Here is a 25,450-nt window from a genome sequence, read left to right as displayed (position 1 = left end):
AATAAAATCGTACATGTTGAGGAGCAGATAAGAATTCAATTATACAAATGTTAAATAATTTGAAAATTTTGAGTTTTTTTACAGCGTCGCTCATAATTATACAACCAAATGGAAATCTTTTTCTCTCGTTATGACGGCAATGAATGTCTTGTATCTTCTTTAAAATCCTTAAAGGCCTCATCCTTCATTAAAATGACATGTTCTATAAAATTATCGTTTACATTGACTCCTTGAGTCTCTTATACCCATTTAAAATGAGTTTTCCCATAATTTCTTCTATTAATACAATCAAGAACATCAAAGATCTTCTTGTGCAAAATTGAATTGTCATTTTTGACTATATTTTTAGAGAGATAAAAATGCATTGATTCATTTATTCATTAAGCATGACGTTAGTTTTTTTATATCAATTTTTTTATCCACTTTTTGGGTGTAAAAACTTAAGCTCTAACATAACTAAATTTTGCTTCCTTGCATAGTTCTATGACCTTCAATTCCAAAATAATAAAAAATAAAAAATTGCTGAGTGCTTTCAGAAGAATTGAACTTATTTCATGGGAGGGTTTAAATTCTAGTTTAATCCTTTGTGGACGAATTATTTATTTATTTCGTCATAAATGTATCGTATCGATTTGGCACTTTATGAAAGAATAGGATATTTTTTAATATGATCTCAAACATAAATATCTTATTTTGTTTTTCCAATATTTATAAATGTCTATTAATATCCTAGAAATGACATTAATTGTAAAATGATATAAAGGTATATTGGCAATGAATTTATAAAAAAATTATTGGCAATGTTTATTTGTAGAAGGATAAATTTTAAAAACACATTGATGAGAAAACAATTTGAAAAAAAAAAATCTATGTGAATTGATTATTTCCCTCCCGGTCAAAACATAGCATGCATGCATATAGGTAAGGTCTCCAGCATATCGGTTAACATAGTAAAACAGAATGAACATGATTTTAAAATTAAATTCATATGATTAGTAACTCCCTCTAAGTTATATATAATTCTATATCCAATAAAAAGGGGAAAATATATCTTATAATTTTTCTCAATTTTAAATTAAATTCTTCTAATTTATTTTATTTTAATTGAGTTTTTATAGTTTGATCAATTAAATTTTTTAGCCCCTAAACTAAATCCTTAATTTTTCTTTAAAAAACGAAATTAAAAATTTTTATATTTTTATTTCATGATGATATAACTTTAACATTAATTATATAATTTTTATGACTCAATTTATGTAATTAGATTGTTTTTTAAATATTTTTATGCTTATAAAGTTTTCATAAAAAATAAATGTAAATGCAAATAGTGTATTAAATCTAATTTTATTTTTTCATTTTCACTAAAAGTATTAAATTAGATTTTCTATAAACTCCACAAATATTTTTGTTTGGGAAATTTAATAGTTCATTATTAATTTTAACTTTCAAGGATTGATATATTTAATAAATCAAACTATAAGGAGTTAATTAAAATAAAATAAACTATAGAAACTTGATTCAAAGCTAAAAAAAACTGAAGACTTGTAGATTAATTTTTTCAATAAAAAAAATGTCAATACTGAGAACATGAAAGTAAAGTTCACTAAATGGCCAAAAATAGCGCTCTCAATGACGCTTGTGGCGTGTTAACAATTCTAAAGAATGTTCTACCGAATGAAAACACAACTCTAAACCATATAGGACCTTATATACCTGTGCTTTGAGCTCATACTTCACATTCTAAACTAAATCACAAGTCAAAAACCAAAACCAATTAGATTTACCACCTCTTTGAACACAATTCTACATTCCATACACTCTTGTCGTGGATCAGGATATCATTGCTATTTGGACAAAATCCTATTGATGATCAACTTTCTGGCTCTGATGTCAAATCCTAGCCTGCCTGTTCTTGAATTGCTAAAGAGCAATTAATCTGTGCAAAGAAAATTTGTTATTATCAGGAAATTAAACATCCCAGACGTCCACATCTGGAATTATACTTGCACGTTAAGAAATTTCAGACAATCAAGGGCCTTGGTCCATCTTTGCCGGCCACTGGTGACTTGCAGGACCACACTACAGAATTTACAGAACCACTTGGGTAGCTCTAGAAGAACTTGGCAAATGGAATTTCGTTGACATCAGACAAATGGCCAACGTGACACGGACTTGCTTGTGAGAATTTTATCTCGGTAACTTCATGCAACAAGAGCCCTGAAAGAGTTCCTTAACGTGATGATGATTAACTAGCTCTGTTTTTCAATTTCCTCAACACATGACATAAGAAGAACCCAGTGAGTGGTATTTGAACCAAACCGTGCCATGAGATCTGGGTAACGTACAACAAGACGTGGGAAAGCCAGACAGAACCGACGCCTTTACACCAAGATTCAGGTAGTTTTCTTCTTGCCACTGGTTTTCTTTTTGACTTTTTGAATCCTGATCCACTTTCCTGCAAAATTCAAACTCATTCAGAGACAGATCCACCTCGCATATACAGCAATCACTAGAGGACGCAATCCATACTTACCCTCCGATAATGCCTATAAGCAGCTCGGCCTGTTAACTCCTGCCCATCTTTGGCGACATAGACCTGCAATTGATAGAGGATCAAGATCCCATGTATTGTGCCAAACTACGCTTTGAACTAATAGTCATATATTTAAGCCGTTTACTTCACAAATTTCAATTCATGGTAAGACAAATAACTACAAGACAAATGCAAGTCAGCAGCGTTTGCTTTATCGCTATTATAAGTTGATACAGTGATGACAGTCTAATATACTATACAAGCCTTCAAAATTTAACATTTTAACCTTCATCGAACAAAAAAAATTGACTGTGTTTGGCCCAGAAAAGGGAAAAACTTTCACCGAACAACATCATTTGGACATGGAGAAGTTTGCTGGCAGTAATAAAACATTAAAACCAACAACATGCAGTGAGCATGACTATCAGAGCTAAAACTAGAATAGAAACCCAGCACTGCGTATTCAAGTGCATTGTAATAAAAGTAATATATCATCCTAAATGCAACAAAAGCAGCAAAATCATAGTAACAAATCTAGATGCTCCTAATGACAAAAACGGTAACATAACTAATTAATCATTATATGGATGTTGGCATATACAAAGGTAACTTAAGGGCAATGTATTGTACTAGAAAGTATTTCCAAGGATCAAATCATACAGCAATATTTCCACCAAACAAAAATCATGTGCGATAATCTTACATCTCATTATATCCATTAGTATACTTAACAGCATACAAGAAGACTTTTCTTCACACGGAAATTATAAAGGAACCAATTTTTTTAATCATTCAGTAGACAACATTTATGGCCGGGAAGTGCCATCAGTCAAGCGAATAAGTTCAACTAGTTGAACATATTAAAATGTCAAACAAAATATGAAGGTATGAGTCTATACTCACCTTTCTTCCACCTGATCCTGTAAACCAGTGGCCCACTGATTTACTGTTTGCTTGAACACGTCTTCTGCTTGCATCTTTTGGCATGTTGGCACAGTTCTGTGGTTCCACCCAATTTGCAGAAGCATGCAAGATTTCTGAAGAATTTGGCAAGTTTGCTTTACTTTTTCCTTTTGACATAGTTTTCGCGTTACTTTTTTTTGTTGCTTTCCTCTCAGAAGATTCTCCACCAAAAGAAGAATTAATTTTCGGAGCCACCCAGCCCCCAGAAGCATGGAAAGGTTCTTCAACAGTAACTTCTTTTGGTTTGGTTCTTCCCCTAGTCGAGCTTTTCTCCAAGTAACCATTACAAGCTTCCTTCTTTTTGGAACCTTCATTGTTAAATTGTCCCCTGAAATCAAAATAAACCCATGGTGAATCATAACCTGCAGAAATTATTCTCGTTTTTAAAGCTCATATCAAAAGACGTTGTTGGTCAGATAAAAAGTTAAGAGTTTACATGTAATCAATATGTGATGCATTAGGTTGGTGATTCACTTTGTCAACACCTAGTGGATAAAAATTGAACAGGCGACTGCGAACTAATTTCCTGATTCTTGGATCCTTGTGGAAAAAATATTGATGAGCTGGAGGAAGTGGATAAGCTGAATTCCATATTTGTTCATCCCTTTGACAGCTAGTGGACTCAAACAAGCTCTCATAGTGAATTGCAGATACTGATGTTTCCTTTTCTTTGTCCTTTGCAGAACGGAAGTATTCTTCACAAACCTCATTCAGTGCAGGTGTTGGAATTGAAAAACTCTTCACCGGAGAGAAATCTTTCCATAGATCCTCGCTTTGGTGCATCTGAAATGATGCTTTTCTATCAAAAGAAGTTACAAATTCGTTTGGCTTACATGATGGTTCCTTGAAGCATGGATCAACCTTGCGGCCACCACTAACATCTTCACTTACAGGGTCATCATCATCATCGTCAGAATCAGAATCAAGCAACTGGAATTTGCGAAGTGGACTAGCTGTCAACTTTGGAAACATCAACCCACTCTGGCCCATCTCCAATGTAGCAGATCCTAGGATACCTGAAGTTTTTTTCATTTTTCTTTCTTTGCGGTTGCCAGATGAATGAGTAGTTAAAACTCCAGATCCATTCAATGAAATTTTGGAGCTGCTACACAAAGGCTGATTCCATGTTGGTGGGCGTGCTTGAACTGATACGAAAGAAACAAAGTAAATTTAGTGACAAATAAGGCATACGCAAATCAAAATATGATTTGAAATGTGTATACACAAAAGAGAAATTATAATGCAAGGACTGAAATATGGGATTTATTAAAACAGATCCATTAATAGATGTTTCAGTAGATAGGGTTTGGTATTTGACTGTACAAAAAGGTGATGATAATTTATATGGCTGCATCCCTTGATGACCTCGTTTATTATAAACAACTAGAGAGACCCAATTACTAGAACCAACTAAGTAGTTCTTAAATCATCCATTCTGGTGTCTCAAAACTATCACTCACCTTTTCACCATCTGCTTAATATGATTTTCTTAGTATCCATCTTGCAGTCAGAAATTGTGGCATTGAATCTAAATCCTACCATATCTTAAAAATCTAACCCCTAACCAAAATAATTAAATCCCAAATCAAAGCAAATAGAATTTCCAACCCTCCCCCCCCCCTCTCTTCCTCCTGGGAAGGCTAATAAGTTCAGTCAGAAACAGCTGTTAATTCAGTGAGATTTGTTTTCAATATTTTCTCCTTCCGAGTCTCATGGTACTCCTCCTGACTATCTAATAAGATTGCTAAATGCACAACAAAGTACAAACCCAGTCCAATAAAGGGAACTTCCCTTTTTGAAAAACATTATTACGAAATCCAATATAAGAAGATTAGATAGAGGATGCAAGCTTGTTACACTGAAGGTCTTCCTCATCAGAGAATTCCTCGATATCATCATCGCCGTCACAACCCGATCGTAGCCCTTCCTGCCTCTGGATGGGCGGCGGCGACCCATCACCTGGTCCACGTCGTAGCCGCTTCAGAATCCGAGGTGGTGGGTCTGGAGCCATATCCGGATCGGACTCGACCACATCGGGGCCGAAGCATTCCTTATCCTCCACGTGTGCAGAAGCACGGGGAAGACTGAGCGGAGAGCGAGAGTTTGATTCATCGACATTGTGATCCAAATCAAGACCGAGAGAGAAAGATGGAGCTTCACAATCTGCCATGGTAGCAGAATTCCACGGAATGGGAAGTGAAAGATGAAATGTAAACGAAAGATCTGACGAGCTGGGTTTTGAATTTGAGGGGGAAATGGAGGGAATTGATGAAAGTAAAATTATTTGGCGGGTCGGTGGACGAGGGGTTTGTCCGTTTGAGTGAAAGTAAAACAAGGGTTATCCCTGCCTAGCCACGTCATCCAGATCAGCCAGTCATTGACCAAGTCACCGGCCACATGGCATGACACATCATCACTCAACCCAGTCATTTGCCACATGGATAAACATGCCATCATAAGACCTAGTTGTCATCCAAGTTACCAAATATTCACATCATCCTACAAAATCAGTTATCATCTCAATCACTAACCACGTATTTAAGTATGTCCTGAAGCAGATCCAATCACTTGCGACATGGCTCACCATGCCATCCAACGAACTGAGTCATTGTCCTAGTCACCAGCCACAAGGAAAGCCACACCGTCATGCCCACAATCATTGTCCAAGTCATCGGCCACAAGGCTTGACACGTCATTCAATGGACTAGTCATCATTGTCCCAGTTGTCTGACACATGTCTAGCCACATCATCTAGTGGATCCAATCATTGTCCTAGTCACACCCAACATGGCCCAACACATCATACTACTCACAGTCATTGTCCAAGTCACTTGCCACGTGGCTAAACATGTCATCCCAATAATGGTTTTCTTCCAAGTCACTAGCCATATGGTACAATACATCATCCTACTTACCCAATTAGTGGCCACATCTCTCCAACCTAGTAATTGTCCAAGTCATCAAACACATGCTTGGACATGTCATCCCATAGACCCATTCACCACGCACATGCACAAAAACATCATTTTGTTAACCCAATCATCATCCTAGTCAATTGCCACATGGCCTAACAAGTCATACTTTTGTCTTGTCAGCTACAACATGGCCGCCCAATCATCATCCAAGTCACTGACCACTTGCCTAGCCATGCCACCCAGGTAAAACAGTCATTATCCTAAAGGCACACCATATTTAGCGATATGATCTACGTAATCCAACTTGACTTGGTTAAGCACGAATCCATGAATGTGCCTACGATTAGCCCAATATAAGATCTGTGTTACAAAAAATTGTTGCTTGTTTTGAGAAGGTCACTAATAGATTTGTGGAAGCTCAATCATATAAGTTATATTTATTTCAATCAATAATTTTACTTTGCTCTCTTCATTTTTGTTACTCCCTCTGTTTTAAATTATAACTTATAAGAAACTTTTAGACAAAATATCACATATCAATAAACATCATTAAATACACTTAACAGCCTTATCTTTCCAAAACAAAAATGTAAAGTTTCAAAAATACTAACCATTTAATATATTAAAAAGAGAAGAGACAAAAATTAATTATAAAGAGAGAAAAATAATATTAAAATTGGTACATTTAATAAAATTTTAATCTACTCAAAGTGTCTTATATTTTGAGACTGAAAAACTTCTTCAAAAGTGCCCTATAATTTAAAAAGAGAAAGTATTTAATAATATTAATTCAATCAATAAATTTGAAAAAATAGTAATACTTTTTCCTTATGAAAGAAAATTTATATTTATATTTACGGACCATAATAAAAAATTAAAATTAAGAAAAAAGAATGGAAATTATAATTTAGGAGATAAAAAATATATCTTTTTTCTTATATTGTAAAATGCATTGGGTGATACTGATTGTTGTTTGAACTTTGAAGGTAAATTTATTCCCTAATACCTGGCAACCATATAAAAAAGAATTTAAAAAACGACGAAAATCAAATTAGAATCAAAAGAAAGGGGAAACCACATTAGATCAACCAAAACAAAATACAATAAGAAAAGAAAAATAAAAAAAGAATTTCAATGGCTCAAATTGCAATTAATTTTGCTGCGCCAATTATCAAAATACCCTTGCCCTTTTTTTTAAAAAAAAAAAAAAAGATGCCCTTATCAAGGCCGAAATTCTGGCAACAATGCAGTGGTCAACAACCAATCAAATATGCCAAGGGTCATGGGTGAATTTGAATTCTTGGCCCTTTGATTCCACAAAATGATAAAAAAATCATTGAACCAACAAATACTTTAACATATATAGTGCAAAATTATATATATATATATATATATATATATATGATAACTATCATTTCCAAATATTTTTACCTGTTGTTGCATATCTTGGACATACTGTTGTATACATCTAAACAATTATTTGTATATATTTAAATATAACTTGTTTGTACATAAAAAAAGTTATCAATTTTTTGAAATTAAATTTGTTCATTTAACATTAACAAGTTATAAATATTATGTTAAATAAAAATGTGTGTTATAAATTTATTTTTAAGAATTTTCACAGGTTTTTGTTAATTATAAATATCTTGTTGTGTATATATGAACAATTACTTGCACATATTCGAACACCACTGTTCATACATAAAAGAAAAAGTTGTCAAAACCCAGTTTATTTTATTTTTAACAACTTATTTTTTCAATGTTTACAAGTTATCAATATTATGTTAACTAAAACTATATGTTATGAAACAAAATACAATAAGAAAGAGAAAAAAAGCCACAGATAATGATTTCAAAAATGAAATCAACAGTGAGTATTTTGACAAAAATAAAAATAAAAAATGTAGATGGTAGCATGGCAAATTGACCATCAAGCTATAACAAAAAAATTTATTTACCAAAATACTATATTTTTAAAAATATTCATCAAGATACTACAAACTAAAAATCAATCCAATAGATATCAAGTCTCAAAATTTCTTTTATGTCAGACATAAATTAAACTTAGCTTCCATTACACCGAGCTTTGCACTATTAGGGAGTGTTTGGATGGAGGGGCTCTCCCCTCCCCTCCCCTCATTTGGTTAGGAGGAGGGGAGCCCCTCTCCTCCTCTCTCTTCCAAAACCTCCCTTCCAAATTGGGGGGAGCTCCCTTTCCCCTCCTCCCCTCCCCTCCCCTCCCCTTTTCTCCTCTTGAATCAAACAGGCTCTTAGGGTAACAAATCAAACGTCAATCTCCTCTCCCTTCCCCCAAAACACCCCGCCCTCCAAAAAAACCAACACACACTGTTTCATTTTTTTTTATCTGTTAAATGTTACTCCTTCCCCTCCTCATGTGTATATATGATAAATGTAATATGAATTAGTCAAATAAAAAAATATTTGTTGTGAAAATAGAGATTGAGAAGAGGAAAAAAGAGAAAAACCTACAATAAAAGAATTAAAAGCTTTCTTATTTTTGTATATTGAATACAATTGAGAAACCTTCTATTTATATATATAGATGTAATTGATTAAATGAAATAAAATATACAAAATAATGACAATAACTGAAACATGTTGGAGTAACCAAAAGACATAGACATACAAAAAATCCTCTAATATTCATTAACACTCACTCTTCTATATTGAGATATTATGCTTCATTGAAAATGCCATTCCATGAAGACCATTCCATGAAGAAGCATTGACACAAAGCTCTTTCAATGAGAATTTAACATATTTATATGTTTAGAAATTGAACTCGAGATTAGTAATTAAATTAATATAATCTCTTATCAGTTGAGCTACATGCTCGTTAGTATCATCTTCATTTTTTTCACTTATTGTTTTTAATATATAGATTAAGAAATACAAACTTTGTATTAAAATATTTTCCATTCTGAGTTTTTAAGAATAATTGTCATTTAAAATTTCAATAAATATTAATTATTTTTGTTCAGTTTTACCCTTTAATAATGATAAAAGTAAAAATAAATTAAAGTTTCTTAAACCGTATTTACACACATAACCTTAATGGTGTGTTTAATTTGAGGGAAGGGAAAATCCTGAGATTTTTCACGAGTTTCAAAAAATTGAAGAAGTAGGGTTCAAAGCTTTTAATTAATTTTCATTACTCTTTTGTCTTACACTCACTCTTTATTGTCCATTGAACTTGTTAAAATTTCAAACTCCGTGAAACAAACTAATTTTATAAAATAACCAACCCAATAGCAATTGAACACTATACTTAAGTAAAAGCTTGAAAGTTAATTCTATGAAGTAAATTACTGAAAGACAAACACTAACTCTAAAGTTGTATCATTGCACTTGTTCATTATCCTTATCATCTTCTACAGTCAGTTCAGGCAAAATAATAAGCTAGTCTTGCTCCAGGAAAACCATGATTAGAGCCAGTAATTCAGATGAGCCAGGCTCAATTCGAGATGGTCTGAGTATTCAAAAATTTTTTAAATTAATTTTTTTAAATTAATTTTAATTTTTAAATAATTTGTTCAGTATAAAATATTATTTTAACTTTAAAAGAATAAAATAAAAAATAATAACTTATCAACTTGATACTCAAGTAACTCTGTTATTGTTTTGTTGTATTATATGTAATTTATTTATAAATGTTTTCTTTACTTGTAAATTAATGTCTTAGCCGTTTAAATATTGCTCTTATCATGATCATATATAAATATTTTATATATTGTAATTAAATTATATTTTTTTAATTAACATTAAGTTGATCTCAATTTAATCACAGTTAAATGACTAACTTAAAATTATTATCCTGATTAGTTTAAAGTTTTTAATAACTTTTGGGTAAAATGTACTTTTTGTTTTTAAGAATATGAAAAAAATAATCATCATTATATTATATAAAATAAAATCATTTAATTATGAGTGAAATATTATTTTTTTAATTTTTTTATATTGTTTAACCTTTACATATAAGTAGAGTTGTCAATTAGGCCCGAATCCATTGGGCCAGCCCTTTTAAGCTTGAAAGTAACTAAGGTCGGGCTGTTATTTTGGAAGAAAAAATGGTAATTCAGGCTTAAAAGAGTCAGCTCTTTTAAGCCCGAAAATAAAAGGGCCGGCCCTTTTAAGCCATTTTATTATTTTTTTTAAAAAATTATAATATAAAAAAATAAAAGATTAAATATATAACTCAAAGAAATGAACATATTAAATGCATTCATACATCCCTTATTTATTTATTAAGATTTAGCTGATAATATTAGCTAAGTTTAATTTTTATTGGTATTAACTTTGATGTTGCTATTTGATATCAGACCTAAATATTTTAGTTTTCTTTATTATTGTGGTGTAAATTGATTTAAATTTATTTTTTTAAACTTAATTTTATGTATAATAACTTTTTTATGATTATAAATATATTTTTTATAATTTTAAATTAAAAAAATAAAAAAATAGGGCCGAGGCTCTGAAGGCCAACCCTTTAGCCCTGAGGGCTAGGGCCGAGCCTTGTAAAAGAAAACCTTGAAATATAATTGAGTTTATTAGGGCCAACCTGTTTAGGCCCTGGCCCTTCAAGGGTTGGCCTTAATTGACAGTTCTACATATAAAGAGTTTTTATTATTTTATTCTTATTTTTTAACTAAATTTAGCTTAAAAAATAATCAAATAATTATTTAAAAATATTATATTTATTATATTTATTTAATAGTAGAGTTGAGAATTCATATCTACCCGAATTTTATTTTTAAAATTATTTTTACTTTAAAATTAATTATATTATTTTATAAAAATATAAAATATATTTTTTGGATACGCAAATGATGTATGGGACTCAAAGCTATTGGATCGTAAAAATATAAAAATTAATATTAAAATATATTTTAAATATTTTTTAAGATATTTTATTGATTAAAAATAATAAAAATATAAAAATATAATTTTTTTATTTTTTTTAAAATAATTATTATAATACACTCAAGTGTTTTAGTATAAAATGTTAATTCACAGTTTGGGCTAAATATAACTTACAATAAATTAATTCACAGTTGATTAACAATGTTAATTGAAATCTTAAAGTTCTAAAAATGCCTACATTTTTTCATTTACTCTCTCATCAAATACATTATATAAGGGCCTTAATAATAATTATAAAATTTCAATGCATGATTTTTTTAAAAAAAAAGTAAATAAAGTAGAAGTGTAGTTATAAAAACAAATATAAAAGTTACTTGATGCTCTATATTTTGAAGCAGAAAGCAAAGTTCTTAAAAGATGCTTTATATTGTGATCCAAAAGGAATATGCTACATAATAATCTAATTTCTCATTGATATATTTGTCCTCAGACATAAATTATACACCAAAAGCAACATGCTTCCCTGAAAGATTATGCTAAGATCCTGCACAAAATCAAGACAGATTACAAAACAGGCTATTTCCCAAGACAGATTATTCCATTGTATTGAAGCAATTAGGCACAATGAGATGGGAAAGAATATCAGCTCAGTGCCTAGTATGAGATATATTAAAGAACCAAGACAAGAAGATGACCGCTGTGAAAATGAGTTTACTCATGGTCCTTCATGGCCTGTAGCAGCTTCCAGAACATGCTTGTGCTTTCCACAGTGCTGAATGAAATGAACTGGCTTCCTGCTTCCTGCTTCCTGCTAACCATTCTTCAGTTACAATGGCGAGCAAAATCTGCCTCTGCTTAAATCTATATCTTCTGTTTGAGAACATGGCGTAATTGGAGTTTCTGGCCTTCCATCCGTGCCTCCAAAAGCCTGGCTTTCAGACTATTCTTCTGCGTACTGCGAGGGATGCATCCCTTCATACCTCGATGTCCGTGCGGATTTCCTGACTCAGGAGAACTCAATTGGCATAAAAGATCTCCGGGGCTCATCCCGCCTTTACCGGATCCCTGATCTGGAGACATGAGGCCTCCACAAGATAACCTTCCATTGGAAAGCCTGCCATTCACGCCGTCCACAGAGACTATCTTGTAATCCCCATTGTTTGGGCATGACTTCCAAATCCTTGCTATGGATGAGACCTTCTTTGTCTGCTTGGTTGGTGGAACCGAGCAGACTTCACTGATTTCAGTTACTGGTGTCTCATTGCCGCCGTTTTCTCCCCATTCCAGCACACTTTCTGATACATCACTCTCACGGCAATGCTTGTTCACAGGTGAAACACTCCCTTCTGGTGAATAGCTTGATCCCTGATCGTCAACATGGCTCACAGTTTCCCATCCACTTTCATCCTCGATCTCTCCATTATCATCCAGAAATATATCTGAACGTCTCTGAATAGCATCCTTAGCTATCCCATTGACTTCAGGGCTCACTGTGCGAATCTTCGAGTCATGACTAGCTGGAGAATAAGCCACACAAGGTTCAATCTCCCTTTCAGTGGTTTCACCACCATTTACTTCTTCAAAAATGGCATAAATATCATCTGGATTAGGGGGCTCATATGAAAATCCCTTGATATCTTGTATGTTCACTGCAGCTGCAGCCTGTTGAAGAGACTGTGCCTCTCTCATCTCCTTTGGGTCAAAGTCTGCACATCTTGACTTCAAAAAGTTTTCCAAGTCTGCTACAAGTCTATTCATCTGCGAGTATTTCTCTTCAAGAGCAACTTTTGCATCTTTTAACTTCATTTGAACACGTTCTTCACGCCACACTTCTGCCATCTGTAACATCTTCTTCTCTTCCACTTCTTCTCTAAGTTTCATAGATTCCCTTTTCAATGCCTCAACTTCAGCCTTGTCTTCTCCAATTTCGTTAACAAGCTCACCACATACTTTCTCAATCAATATTCTGTCCCTTCTTTCGTTCTCATAATCCTGCATATAGCGTTTAATAGATAATTTGGCATCTGCCAATTCATTCACCAACCTTGAATTGACAATTTCAGTCCTCTGGCGACTTTTCCGTTCTCGGGTTAATTCTGCTTTTATGTCATCAATGTATACACGAATTTTCTCATGCTCTCTGCATCTCCATGATGCCTTTTCCTCACTTAGTTTCCTCAAGAAATGCTCAAGTTTCTTTTTTGAGGTGTGGTGCTCAGTCTCAAGCTCTTGAATGCGTGCTCGAGCCTGCTCAAGTTCAGCTTCAAGAGCAGAAACAACAGATACAGCCCTCACCTTTTGATCAAGAAGTTTCATTTGGTTGTAGATATGTTGCGCCTCATCAGGTGTTTTCAAGCAGACAGGATCCCACTTTGTTGCCCCCTCCATCGCAGAGTTGGAAAGATGCAAAGATGGCTCAAGCTGAAAAATTGTGGGACTGAGATTAGCAAAATCTCTTACTGTACCCCAAAAAAACCCTCTTATAATTGATATTTTAAATGCTACTTCCAACATGTGAGCTTACACTAGACAAAAAAGTGTGATGACAATCCATGCCCTTCTACCAAAATCATAACACAGCGTACATATCATGAATCTAAGCAACAATCGATTTCCTTAATTTGCTCCAAGGCAGGTCATTTTACCAGATGCTCTTCCATATCATTTCTACTTGTCAATTTAAAGCTTCAACTTAGGGATTGTTGTCATGTCAAATTGTACTTGTGCACATACGCCTGTACACATACATGTGAACAGGTCCTTAATGTATTCTTAATTACAACACTAGCAAACCATCAACTGCACAATGGGGCATTGCTATGATATAATAGTTAGACGCATATCTTAAACCTAATATGATAAGATAGCAACTTTCGCACATAGTGTAAACTAATGATTAAAACTGGTCCTCACATGCTTGGTCAGGCAAGGACATCCCAGTGCAGTATAGAAGAAAATTGTAATTCCACTCTCAACATCTATATGACCTTCACTCAATAATCTTGAAGCATAAGAAACTATTGACACATTCAGTAGTTCAATTAAGAAATAAAAACACTATACCTCACAGAAGTGTCCGCTTTTTGCACCAACAATGGAACGAGGGCTTTGTGATACATTGTTCAGATCAGAACCATTGGTAACACCATTTTGATGGTTGAGAAACGGGTGGCCTCCATGGCCAATTCCATGCTGTTGATGAGTGAAAACGCATTGAGTATGCAAATTTTTACCAATGTTTGCAAATGATGCTAATGACATTGACCAACATGACGCAAGAATAACAAGCAGCAAAGAAAAGATTCTCTATATTAATAGAAATGCTTTGATATCTAAAAACAGATCCTAGTGCATAATTGATGAAGAAAAGGAATCCAAATAAAGTCCTACTTAAATTATAAAATGCATCTAAATAAATCAATTGGTAATGACAACAACTGGAGATAATTAACGTTATGCAATGGCAAAAATGCATTTCATGAAAATCAAGTAAAATATAAGGTAACCCATGTCCACAGATAAACCCTAATTGCATTTTTCAAAATCACAGTAAGGTCGTAAGGAGTTTTTCAGTAGAAATCGAAATCAATGAACTAGATAAAACTTTTCAAGCTCGAAAAGACAGCTGAATATCTTCCTCAGGAAGTCTAATATATGTCAAAACACAAAAAGGAGGCTGGAGAATGATGATAAAGATCCAATCTTAAAAGTCAACCATAGACTTAAACATTAAGCAACAATCAAACCATCAAAAAAAAAGTTCTAGAATATATTTACTCCCAATGATGAGACTATGATACGGATAAATTAGCTCAATGCTGCAAAACAGAAGTTCAATCACAAGCAGCTAATGCAAGAAACTGGGATGTGAATGAATACTACGGATCTATAGTGAACAAAAACAAAAATCCAAAAGCTGGAGCTACCTGGAGTCCCGACCGAGCCAGTGCCATCTCCGGCTGCTGCAACCGCCACAGCCCAGCGGCGAGCTTCCTCACTGACACGCTCGCTTCCTTCTGTTTCTTCCCTTTTGCTCTCCGGCCGCATCCAGCGTCCGACTTCTCATCGTGTTCAAGTGGATCGTTGTTTTTTCCTTTATCATCGGTCTTCCACTTCAGTAAAGGGGTTTCCGGTCGGCTCCGTCGACCCGAAGGAGCACCATTTTTCCTGAACCGGGCCAATGGGGTTCGGGGTTTTCGTCGGTGAGACGCCTTGGGCTGAAGATCTGAGTCCGGTGACGGATTTCGGGTCCTCGAAATAATAGTCTCCGAACATTTTGGTGGGTGTTGAGAATTGCCTGAAACTTTCATCTCTCCAGCGAGTGTGGGCCACTCACATATCGAGATAGAGTACTGCTTCCTGCATAAATGCCCCCAAAGAGAAAGCAAGAAAGATAGGTACAGAGAGAGAAGGAGGAAGAGATAGAACGAAATAGAGCGAGAATCTGTGTGTGTGCTTGTGATGAAGCTTGTGAAGTGTGTGCAAGTGTGTCTGTGAGAACACGAGAAAGTACAGAAAGAGAGAGAAGGAGGGAGAGGGACGCTGTGCCTCTGCGAGAAAGAGAGAGAGATGGCGTTTTTCAGGGATTAGCTGAGAAAACTACGCAACCGGATACAAAATACGTAAGTCTTTCCGTATGTTTATACGGTCAACGTATCTCTCTTACAAGTATTCTTTTCTTTTCTGTGAAATTAGTAATAAATAAATTACTACCATAAAATTTGGTTCACGATCAAAACGACGTCGTGTGATTCACGCTTTCTCCCAAGAAACGTCACACGCGCACGCATATTTTTTCTTTTGGGGCCCCCCTTTTCGCCAGAAGAGACGTTATGATTTGAATCTATTCATCCCCACGCAGGGAATCTACCGAGCTTCAATGACTGTTTTTTGGAAACATATTTTTTTTTTATCCCTGCACATGTATTTTTTTTTATATTTTAAATTTTTATACTTTTATTTTTAATATTTTATATTTATTTAAAATCCTTACATTTTATTCATTTAAAAACTCAAAACATAAAAAAAATATAGAGAATTATAATAAAACACGAATAAAATATAGAGATGAAAATATATGTTTTTTTAAGTGTTTTTTAAATAATTCATTATAATTGAGTCCCTTAATTTCAATTCATTATAGCTCAATTTTTATAAATTTCATTTAATTATAACTTAATTTTTAAATTTTAACTCATACAATTTAATTTTTATAATTTTAATTATTAAAATATGAATTTCTGTATTTTTTTTAAATAAAAGTATAAATATTAAAATTATGTTAAAATTTAAGACTAATATTTTAAATTATTAAATACTTTTAATCTTTATAAAAATTATAAAGATTAAAATCTTAAAATATTTTAATATTTATGATTTTATTTTTTAAAAATAGAGATTAATATTTAAATTGTTAAGAATTAAGTTGTAAAATTTAAAATTCAGAAATTAAATTATAACTTAGTTAAAAATATTTAAGAATTGAGTTTTAATGAGTTAAATTTTAATAATTAAATTATAATTGAGTTAAAATTATAAAAATTAAATGACTAATTTTTTAAATCTTTTTCCTTTTCATAAACTTATTTTTTGGGTTTCTTTGATAAATAATTTCATAATTTATATCCGAGTTCCAATGAGAAACAACAATGGCCTCGTATTCCTTTTACAGTAAATAAAATACTTATAAACATGCTCATGCTGTCAACAATTTAAAAAAAATACAGAAAAAAACTTAAAAATTAAAAAAGAACCTAATGAATAAGTCTTTATCAAACTACTAAAAAAATTACAGTTTATCATTAAACTCTATGCAACCACAACTACACAGATCTATCTAATTAGTTAAAAAATGATAAAAATAAATTTGTCAAGTATGGATTTCAACGAATCTTTTGGTATGTTTACTTCGTAAAGTCTTTGACCTTTTTAAGAATCTGAAGAGGATGGTCAAGCAACCGAGAATTTCAACGCTCAAATTAGCTTATAAAGGTAACACAATGATCATTTCGAAACATGCAATGACATAGGGAACTTTGTTGTGTAGTTCTTATTTGCACAACTGAGGAATTTCCACTTCTCGGTCTAAAGAGAAATTTGCAATTTGAAAACCAAAATATTTATCTATAATTAAAACATCCACCCAAACTTAAGTTAATTAATAATTCTCTTAATTAAGTAATTAATATTAACTAATTAAAATTTCCACAAATTGTTCCTTTGTTTTGCAATGAAATTACATGAAAAAACAAAGGAACGCTTTAGCCTCAAAGAAAACTTATTCCAAAATAAAATACGAATTTTGAATTCATCTTGAATGAATGTCTAACATGGCATAATAATAATTGTTAATTTAATTAAACAACTGTTAGAAATTTTGTTACATGATATTCAAAATGCACCAAATCTCAATTTTAATTTTGAAGGGAACAACATAGGTTAGAGGTTTATTTTGAATTCTTTGAGAAAAATGTTTGTTAATAAATTTTAAAGCTTGATTAGATACAATCACTATAATTGAGATATTTATTGAACGAATAGAGTCAAGTCACTTATTGAATTTAAATTTACAAAACATAATAAAAATAGATATATCTAAATTGTCACATTATGATCCACTTCATCTAAAACAAAATAATGAAATTCTTGTTAGGAGAGCCACTCATATTTAACTTATGATTGTGCTGTGAATAGAATTGCTGTAAGGGCAAGAGTCATATACTTAGCATTATATATTTATATAAATTAAATCATAACACGTGAATCTTTTATATATTAATTTAATTAATAACAAACAATTTATTGTAGAAAAATAATTTATAAAAGATTCACCTTATAAATTGTCTTATTTTCATAAATCATTTTTCTCCACATATAATTTTCCCTATTGTATAAGATAATGCCTTTGGTTTTTTTTTTTAAAGAAAAAAGAAAGGAAGGGCTTGCTTGGATACATGTAGAATTAAGTATGGTCTAAAATCATAATTTTGAGAAATTTTATTCAAACACCCCCAGTTTTCTCACTTCATGTGCTTTTCAAAACTCCACTTGACACGATGCTTACTTGGATAACACCTTGAATTAATTTTAGAGACTAAAATTATAATTTTATAAAAATATATTTAAACATTCACGTTACATGTTAAAATCAATTGTAAATTTAAAACAATATTTTCTTAAAAGTATCCAAACATCTATTGTACATGTTAAATAAATTATGAACATAAAACCATTGATTTTTTTAAAAAATTTTAAACACCTCTTATTATGTCAAAATTAATTATGAACCAAAAAATAAGATTTGTAAAATTATTTATATGATTTATGAATAAATTTTTTAAAAAGGTATAATTGAAAAATTGATTTGAAAAGTAGGTAATAATGGCTTATAAAATAATTATGGTTTTGAGTTTATGATTGATTTTAACATGTATAATAGCTTTGGATATTTAAAAAAAATCATGATTTTGAGTTTATAATTAATTTTGGCATGTATAATGAGTGTTTAATTTTTTTTGAAAATATAATTTTAAATTCATAATTAATTTTGGCATGTAATATGGATGTTCAGATATATTTTCACAAAATCATGATTTTTCCTTATTTTCAATTTTGCTTTTCAATTTTAATTAAAATCAATATTATTAATTAATTTTATAATCAATTATATATCACATAACATAATTAATTATATTTAAAATTAATCATATTAATCAAATTTTTATAATTAATTATATCCAACTGAAATTTAAATACACCCATAAACTATTTTTTTCTCCGTCTAAGAATAAATTCTCAACATTTGAACTTTTTTTCTCTATTTCAGTGTTTATAATTGATCCCAAAGAATTATCCAAATATTTTTAATTATCAAAAATTAATTTAAAAAATATTATTTAAATATCATCACATTTTGTTATAATTTATTTATGACCAATTTTTGTCGATTGAAATCCAAACTCATGCAAGAAGGATCAAACTTCTTGAAGGAAAATTATAAACAATTGGGAACCACGCGCGACAGGAGAGAGTGGTGAAGAGACATAGATTGTCGTGGATATCGTCGAAAACCATTGGGGAAGGAAGGGCTAGAATGAATAATAAGTGTTCTGAGGACGGAGCAGCGTCAGCGTGGCCTGTACACTCATCTATTTGTTCCATTCCATAATTTAGTACCCTCCCTCAAGGTATCCGAGGGACGCTCCACGTGTCTTTCCATCCACACGCCACGTGTCCATGTACGACAAGACCCTCACCCACACCCACATGGGCCTCTAAATTAATTAAGTGCCTCCCCAAACACACCCCCTAATTATTTTAACCAATTAAATATTCATTTTCTTCCATTTTGTTGCTATTAAAAAAGAGTTAGAACTTAGATCTAGTCTTGTTATAATTTAATCTCATTTAAAAGAGGGAGGTAACGGCTATTTTCTCTATCCCAACTTTTAGCTCTCTAAAAGGTAAATTAATTTATTATGTTTTGCGAGTGTGGTTCCATGAAAAGGCAAAAAGGTCTGTGATGAAATTCATAAAATCTCCACAGGAACTGGTGGGCCATGCCCCATCATGGGTCCTATTACTCACTTTCTAGCGGAAGTATGGGAGGCTGGGAGCGGTGTATCTTCCTAAAAATAAAATGATTCAAGAGAGCGCTTCTAATTTAATTTTTGGAGGAGTAGTTATGATTATAAAGTTTTCTCATGAAAATAACTAATCATTTAATACTATAATTTTAATTCAAACTCTTGTAACTCAATACGTAATTACTTATAATTTTAACTAAGCTATGGTTTAATCCTCGAATTTCAAGGCGGGTCCAATTCAATTTTATAATTTTAACTATTTAAAATACTAATCTACATATTTAAAAAAATAAAATTATAAAAATTAAAATTATTTTAAAATTTAGGGACTAATATTTCAAATTACTAAAAATTATAGTCTTTATAAAGATTATAACATTTATTATAATCTCTATAATTTTATTTTTTAAAAAATAAAGAATTAATATTTTAAATTATCAAAATTATAGGGACTGGATTACATTAAATAAAAACTTAGGGCTTAAGTTAAAATCAAATCAAAATTATACAGACTAATTTACAATAAATCAAAATTTAACAACTTAGTTACAAGTATATCAAAAATACGAGATCAAATGATTAATCTTTTCTGTCCTCATTCCATACATATAAATAATCATTAAACTTGGAAAATAAATAGAATGCGAAAAGAAATACTGTCATTTCGAACTTCACATATTGAAAAAAACAGTTGCTGGACTTTTGGGAGACGTAAACCAATAATGCCAACTACTATAAATTCAATTTATTGCTTTGTTCCTTAGGGACTATTCCCTTCTCAAAGTACCACAGTGAATTACAAGAAAGAGTCAGCCTCAATGAACTAATGAAACAGACATAACAACTGACTTGCATTCACACCTCATGCATCTAGACTTCTATCATTTTCAATTCTAAGACTTTTTTCCACCTCATCTCTATTTCTATCACACGCCATTACCAAAAATATTAAAAAGGTTTAAACAACACAGCATTCCAACTCCACTGGCTAAAAAAAAAAAAAAAGACAGATACTTAACATCACAAGCTATAGACATGCAGCACCCAGGAACTGGTACTTTTGCTCCTTATAGTAACATTCACAATCTTAGCCATAGCATCGAATTGGATCGTTGCACCCTTTAGCAGCAGACTGCTTGAAACCGAATCTACCTCCTTTCGCAAGGTATTGCTGATGGTATTCTTCTGCCCGGTAGAACTTCTTGGCGGGAAGAATCTCTGTAACGATCTTCCTGTTCAACTTCTTCTGTTGTCTTTCCACCGACTCTCGGGCTGCCTTCTCTTGTTCAGGCGTGTAATAGTATAATCCAGATCTGTATTGTGTTCCCACATCATTTCCCTGTCACACATCAAGATTAAAATGCCATGAGTGGTTAAGCCACAAGATGCATGTGCACCATCTGACAGCATTTCGTCATCATATATTCGACATACATACGTGAATGGATTTTCTGAGACAAAGGAAAAGGGGAAGCAGAAAAATACTGATATGCAAGAACAGAAGCGACAAGGGGAAAGATGTGACTGAATTTGAAGATTAATAAAAATTGCACAATCCTTGCATTCACCAAGCGCAAACCATACTTACAGTTACTCCATCCAAAATTCCCCCCTCCCACACTTTTTCATTCTAACTTAAATGCAGTTAGGTTTAACGTTGCCTGAGATTTATAAATATAACATAGTGCAGTTATCAATGTTTATCATCACATGTCGAAATAAGGTCAAAATATTAATAATCCCAAGTCAAAATCGACTGTTTCAGGTCCTTTCATACAAATATCAAGAAGTAAGTTCAGCGTAATCTGAGGCTTAAAACATATATGTCAAGGTTGAACTTCATAATTCACAACTACCCAACACAGAAAATGATTTAATTTTTTTTTTTAAAAAAATCAGATACAAGTCAGGCAATATGCGTCAACAACAAACGTAAGATCAAATTCATGTTAACAATTATCATCCCAAAGAGAATAAAGCACAAAGCATTTGAATCAAACCTACTCAGAATGCAAGGGTTGGAAGCCTCAATGAATAACTGGTGAACTATTGCATATCCATAATAGCATTGGTAGAAGGTGAGATACATGATCTTTCCATCTCCCAATATTTCTATCTATACATGTATCAACAATTCAACAACAAACACTCAGCTATTTGTGACAAAAGAACTTCTGGAATTCAAAGATCCAAGAGCTTACTGATAATTCCACGAATATTATCACAAGAAAACATGACCGTGAACCTGAAGGTGATACTTTGAACAGGACAAAACAAAAAAGCACAGAAAATTTTAATTTTAGATCTTGGATGTCAAAGTTGAAACATTCAATGCGAACATAGATCCTTTGAAGTAATTCACCCTAGTGAAGAAGAGAGAGATAGGAAGAGAATGGGAGGTTCTGCTTCTACACAAGTGGAACTCACAAAGTGGAGCCCACATTTTCTTCCTATTTCTCTCTACTTCACCCATGAAGTGCTTTGAGGGATCCAAGTCATTTGAAGCGAGTTGTACTTCAAGATTCAACCAGTTAAATTAAAAAAAAAAAAGCATGTGAAACTGAAAAATTGATTAAAAAAAAAAGATGTAATTTCAAGCACATATCAACAGGAACCATTTGAAAACACACACCGGAGAGCACAACTGCAAACATAGAGGGCTAACTATCTACAGAAACAATCAACATCAAATTACAGCCTTACGCAAGCAAGACATTAAATCAATTTTTTTCAGCATATTAAACCCTAAACATAATAATTTAAAGGGCTCTTTCATACACATCAGCAGAGTCTCGACATCCCACTTGAAATTTAAAGGGCATTTAACTCAATTACAAGGCCAATTCCATCAAGCACATCAAGGTTTATAGAACAAGGCAAGAGCTGCACTATACCTGTCGATTTGGAGTGGTAGGATCGTGCTTATCCCAAAACACATCAAGCAAAGTGTCATAGCTGCATTCTTTGGGGTCATATTGGACCCTGACGACCTCTGAGTGGTTTGTGGTCCCGGTACAAATATCCTCATAGGTTGGGTTGTGCAAATATCCCTGACTGTACCCAACCTCAGTCTTAGTTACCCCAGGCACCCTTTGAAAGGCTAATTCAACACCCCAAAAGCAACCACCACCAAACTGGGCAAACTGCTGGCCTGGTGCAGGTATGTCATCATCTGGACCTTGAGGAATTGAAGAATCCATATTCTCAGAAGCCCTCATACTACCAAACCCAAGTCTGTTCAACAAGTTCATCGAGGGCTTGCAAACAGCAACACGTCGGTGAGTTTGAGGGAAGGAGTAAATACGCTTGGAAGAGAATCTAGAAACTGAAGAGAGGAACTTGGTTTTGGTAGAATTGGAGAATGATGATGAGAGGAAAACCAGAATCGAGCTAGTTGTGGAGGTGCAACTGCTGCTGGTTGCTGCTAAGAGTTTGAACAAGATAAGCTTTCTGTTCTAGAGGATATTATCAAAATTAAAATGCCATTATATAAAAAAAAAAAAAACCCAAAAAGACATAAAGAGCCATAATTGGTTGAGGCAGCGTAACTACCGCTGCTTACTGCTAAAAGCTTGAAGAAACTTAGCTTTCATTCGTAGAATATACAATAAAAAATTATAATACCCTTGTGTCTTTATATAAATAAACCCCAAAAAAGTAACAGAACCACCAGGTGAACATGCGTAGGAAACCAATGATACAGCTTATAAAACATATTTGATTGCATGAAGAGTACTTATGATTAATTTATGTAAGAAAATGAAATACATTGAGAGCCTAGATAATTGAAAAGATTTTATACATCTGAGAAGGAATAGAGCTTTCATGTTTTCACAAAAAATCAATGGAAGGAAGAATAATTGTGAAGCTAAAATTTCACCTCACTAGAGGTGACACGCGCAGTGAATGGGGAAAAAAAATTATCTTCTCCCACATGGTCTTTCATATCAGTACGTAGGCTCTTGTTATCAAAATTAGTACACAAGAAAAAATAAGACTACAAACTGAGGTACAATTTGTTCCACTTCAGATGGAATAAAAATATATTAGCATGACTGTCAAAAAGTTCATAAACCCATAAAGGCAATATGCCAAAAGTAGAGGCCATAATGTTACGACCATTACTCTCTCTCCAAAAGTTAATCGCACCAATTCATAGAACAGGACCCTCTCCAAGTCTCTCTAACGTGAGACGTAACAGCTCTCTTGACTAATCCGTAATGCTCTCATCACGAGTGGCCCAGCAGAAAGGCCACCGACTAAACAAACTAGGATTTGGCTCTAATACCACTTTATTACAATTACTTGCTCCCCCAAAAGGTTAATCCAATAGGATGTGTAGAGCACCTGCTTATATAATCAAGAGCCCCCAAGTCCCTCAGATGCGGGACGTAAGAATAGGCTGATCAATCACACACATTAGGACACCGATTATCCTAGTACCATGGCAGTAATATTAAAAATGATAGCCCATGCAATTTAAAAATTGCTTTCAAGTTCTGCTTTCCCAACCGATTTTTTTTTTTTTTATGATCTCCTTAATTTCAGACAAAAGTTGATATAAAAATAGTGAAACAGAAAAGCAGAACCACAGAACCCGCAAGAACCAGAATAGTTGGCACGAGTAAAGCGAGAAAGTTGAAGAATTAGCTCAGCCAAAGCAATTAATGAAAGGAAATTCCAAAGCAGCGCATACCTGCCGTACAAATATTCATCTTCGACCCTTCAACAAATACAAAGAAAGTGAAAACAACAAAGATAATTGAGCAGAGACGAAGAGAACCCGCAATCGAAATCGCAAATACAAACACGTAATTGCATGAGAGAAAGAGAAGTAGAAATGATATAATACCTAGCCAAGAGTGAGAATCCGACAGGAAAAGAAAAAATAAGGGAAGATTTGGATGGTGATTGAGGAGCGAACGACGATGACGAAGATAAACTACCTGAATAACGTTTCTCTCTCTCTCTCCCTCTGCCCAAGAGCGTTTCTCAGTAAAACGGTGCCGTTTTCTCGGTGGTTCGAAAAATCGAAAGTTAACGAAAGTCCTCAAGCCTGACACGAAATGACCCGCACACCGCACGATCCAAGGGTAGAACCGCCAATTTAAAATCCATTACGTGTCAGTTTCTTGATTTCGCGATGTCGTTAATGAAAAGACGAAAATACCACTAGACGCCGCCGGAGAGAAAGCAGAGTCGTAGCCAAACGCAGTAGCTGCAAGGTCTTTTTATATAGTAAATAGAAATGGGAGAATCGTATCTAAATAAAAATCAAGGAAAATCATAACTTTTGCTTCTTATATTTTATTCACATTTTATTATTAATTTTTATATATTTTTTTAATATTTTTAATATTTTTAATTTTTATTTTTTAAATATCTCTTTAAAAATTATTTTTTAAAATAATAAAATATAATTTTAGATTCTCACACTTCATTTATATTTTATTTTTAATTTTATATTTTTTTAATATTTTATATTTCGATACTTTTTTGTTATTATTTTAGCGCCCTCCGTGAACAAATTCTTTATATATTCCTATCTTCTAGGTAGTTTTTAAAGTCCT

At 32.7% G+C, this 25,450-nt stretch overlaps 3 protein-coding genes across 6 annotated transcripts; all 3 read right to left on the bottom strand.

Moving 5' to 3' along the window:
* Positions 1 to 2,020: 2,020 nt before the first annotated feature.
* Positions 2,021 to 5,769, bottom strand: LOC129317220 (uncharacterized). Its single transcript, XM_054961588.1, has 6 exons — positions 5,354 to 5,769; positions 3,933 to 4,641; positions 3,437 to 3,824; positions 2,534 to 2,596; positions 2,320 to 2,455; positions 2,021 to 2,079 (listed from the first exon to the last, which is right to left on the bottom strand). Exons 1-6 carry the CDS (start codon positions 5,664 to 5,666, stop codon positions 2,021 to 2,023), a joined length of 1,668 nt encoding a protein of 555 aa, XP_054817563.1. The 5' UTR covers positions 5,667 to 5,769.
* A 5,972-nt stretch (positions 5,770 to 11,741) lies between these two features.
* LOC129317676 (uncharacterized) lies at positions 11,742 to 15,860 on the bottom strand. Its single transcript, XM_054962026.1, has 3 exons — positions 15,222 to 15,860; positions 14,359 to 14,487; positions 11,742 to 13,716 (listed from the first exon to the last, which is right to left on the bottom strand). Exons 1-3 carry the CDS (start codon positions 15,603 to 15,605, stop codon positions 12,157 to 12,159), a joined length of 2,073 nt encoding a protein of 690 aa, XP_054818001.1. The 5' UTR covers positions 15,606 to 15,860; the 3' UTR covers positions 11,742 to 12,156.
* A 4,732-nt stretch (positions 15,861 to 20,592) lies between these two features.
* LOC129318968 (peptide methionine sulfoxide reductase-like) lies at positions 20,593 to 24,988 on the bottom strand. 4 transcript variants are annotated; one of them, XM_054963991.1, is made up of 4 exons: positions 24,733 to 24,988; positions 24,577 to 24,603; positions 22,775 to 23,304; positions 20,593 to 21,219 (listed from the first exon to the last, which is right to left on the bottom strand). In XM_054963991.1, exons 2-4 carry the CDS (start codon positions 24,593 to 24,595, stop codon positions 20,968 to 20,970), a joined length of 801 nt encoding a protein of 266 aa, XP_054819966.1. In that variant the 5' UTR covers positions 24,596 to 24,603; positions 24,733 to 24,988; the 3' UTR covers positions 20,593 to 20,967. The 4 variants fall into 4 exon arrangements, with proteins under 4 accessions (XP_054819966.1, XP_054819965.1, XP_054819968.1 ...); XM_054963990.1 differs by having other exon boundaries at positions 22,775 to 23,301; positions 24,733 to 24,868; XM_054963993.1 differs by lacking the exon at positions 24,577 to 24,603 and having other exon boundaries at positions 22,775 to 23,301; positions 24,733 to 24,890.
* Positions 24,989 to 25,450: the final 462 nt, after the last annotated feature.

The sequence above is a fragment of the Prosopis cineraria genome, unplaced genomic scaffold, assembly GCF_029017545.1.
Source record: "Prosopis cineraria cultivar Desert tree isolate PC_DT_omini unplaced genomic scaffold, ASM2901754v1 PC8, whole genome shotgun sequence".
Taxonomy (NCBI): Eukaryota; Viridiplantae; Streptophyta; class Magnoliopsida; order Fabales; family Fabaceae; genus Prosopis; species Prosopis cineraria.
Note: the sequence above shows the minus strand (reverse complement) of the source record. Positions and strands in the feature narration are given on the sequence as shown.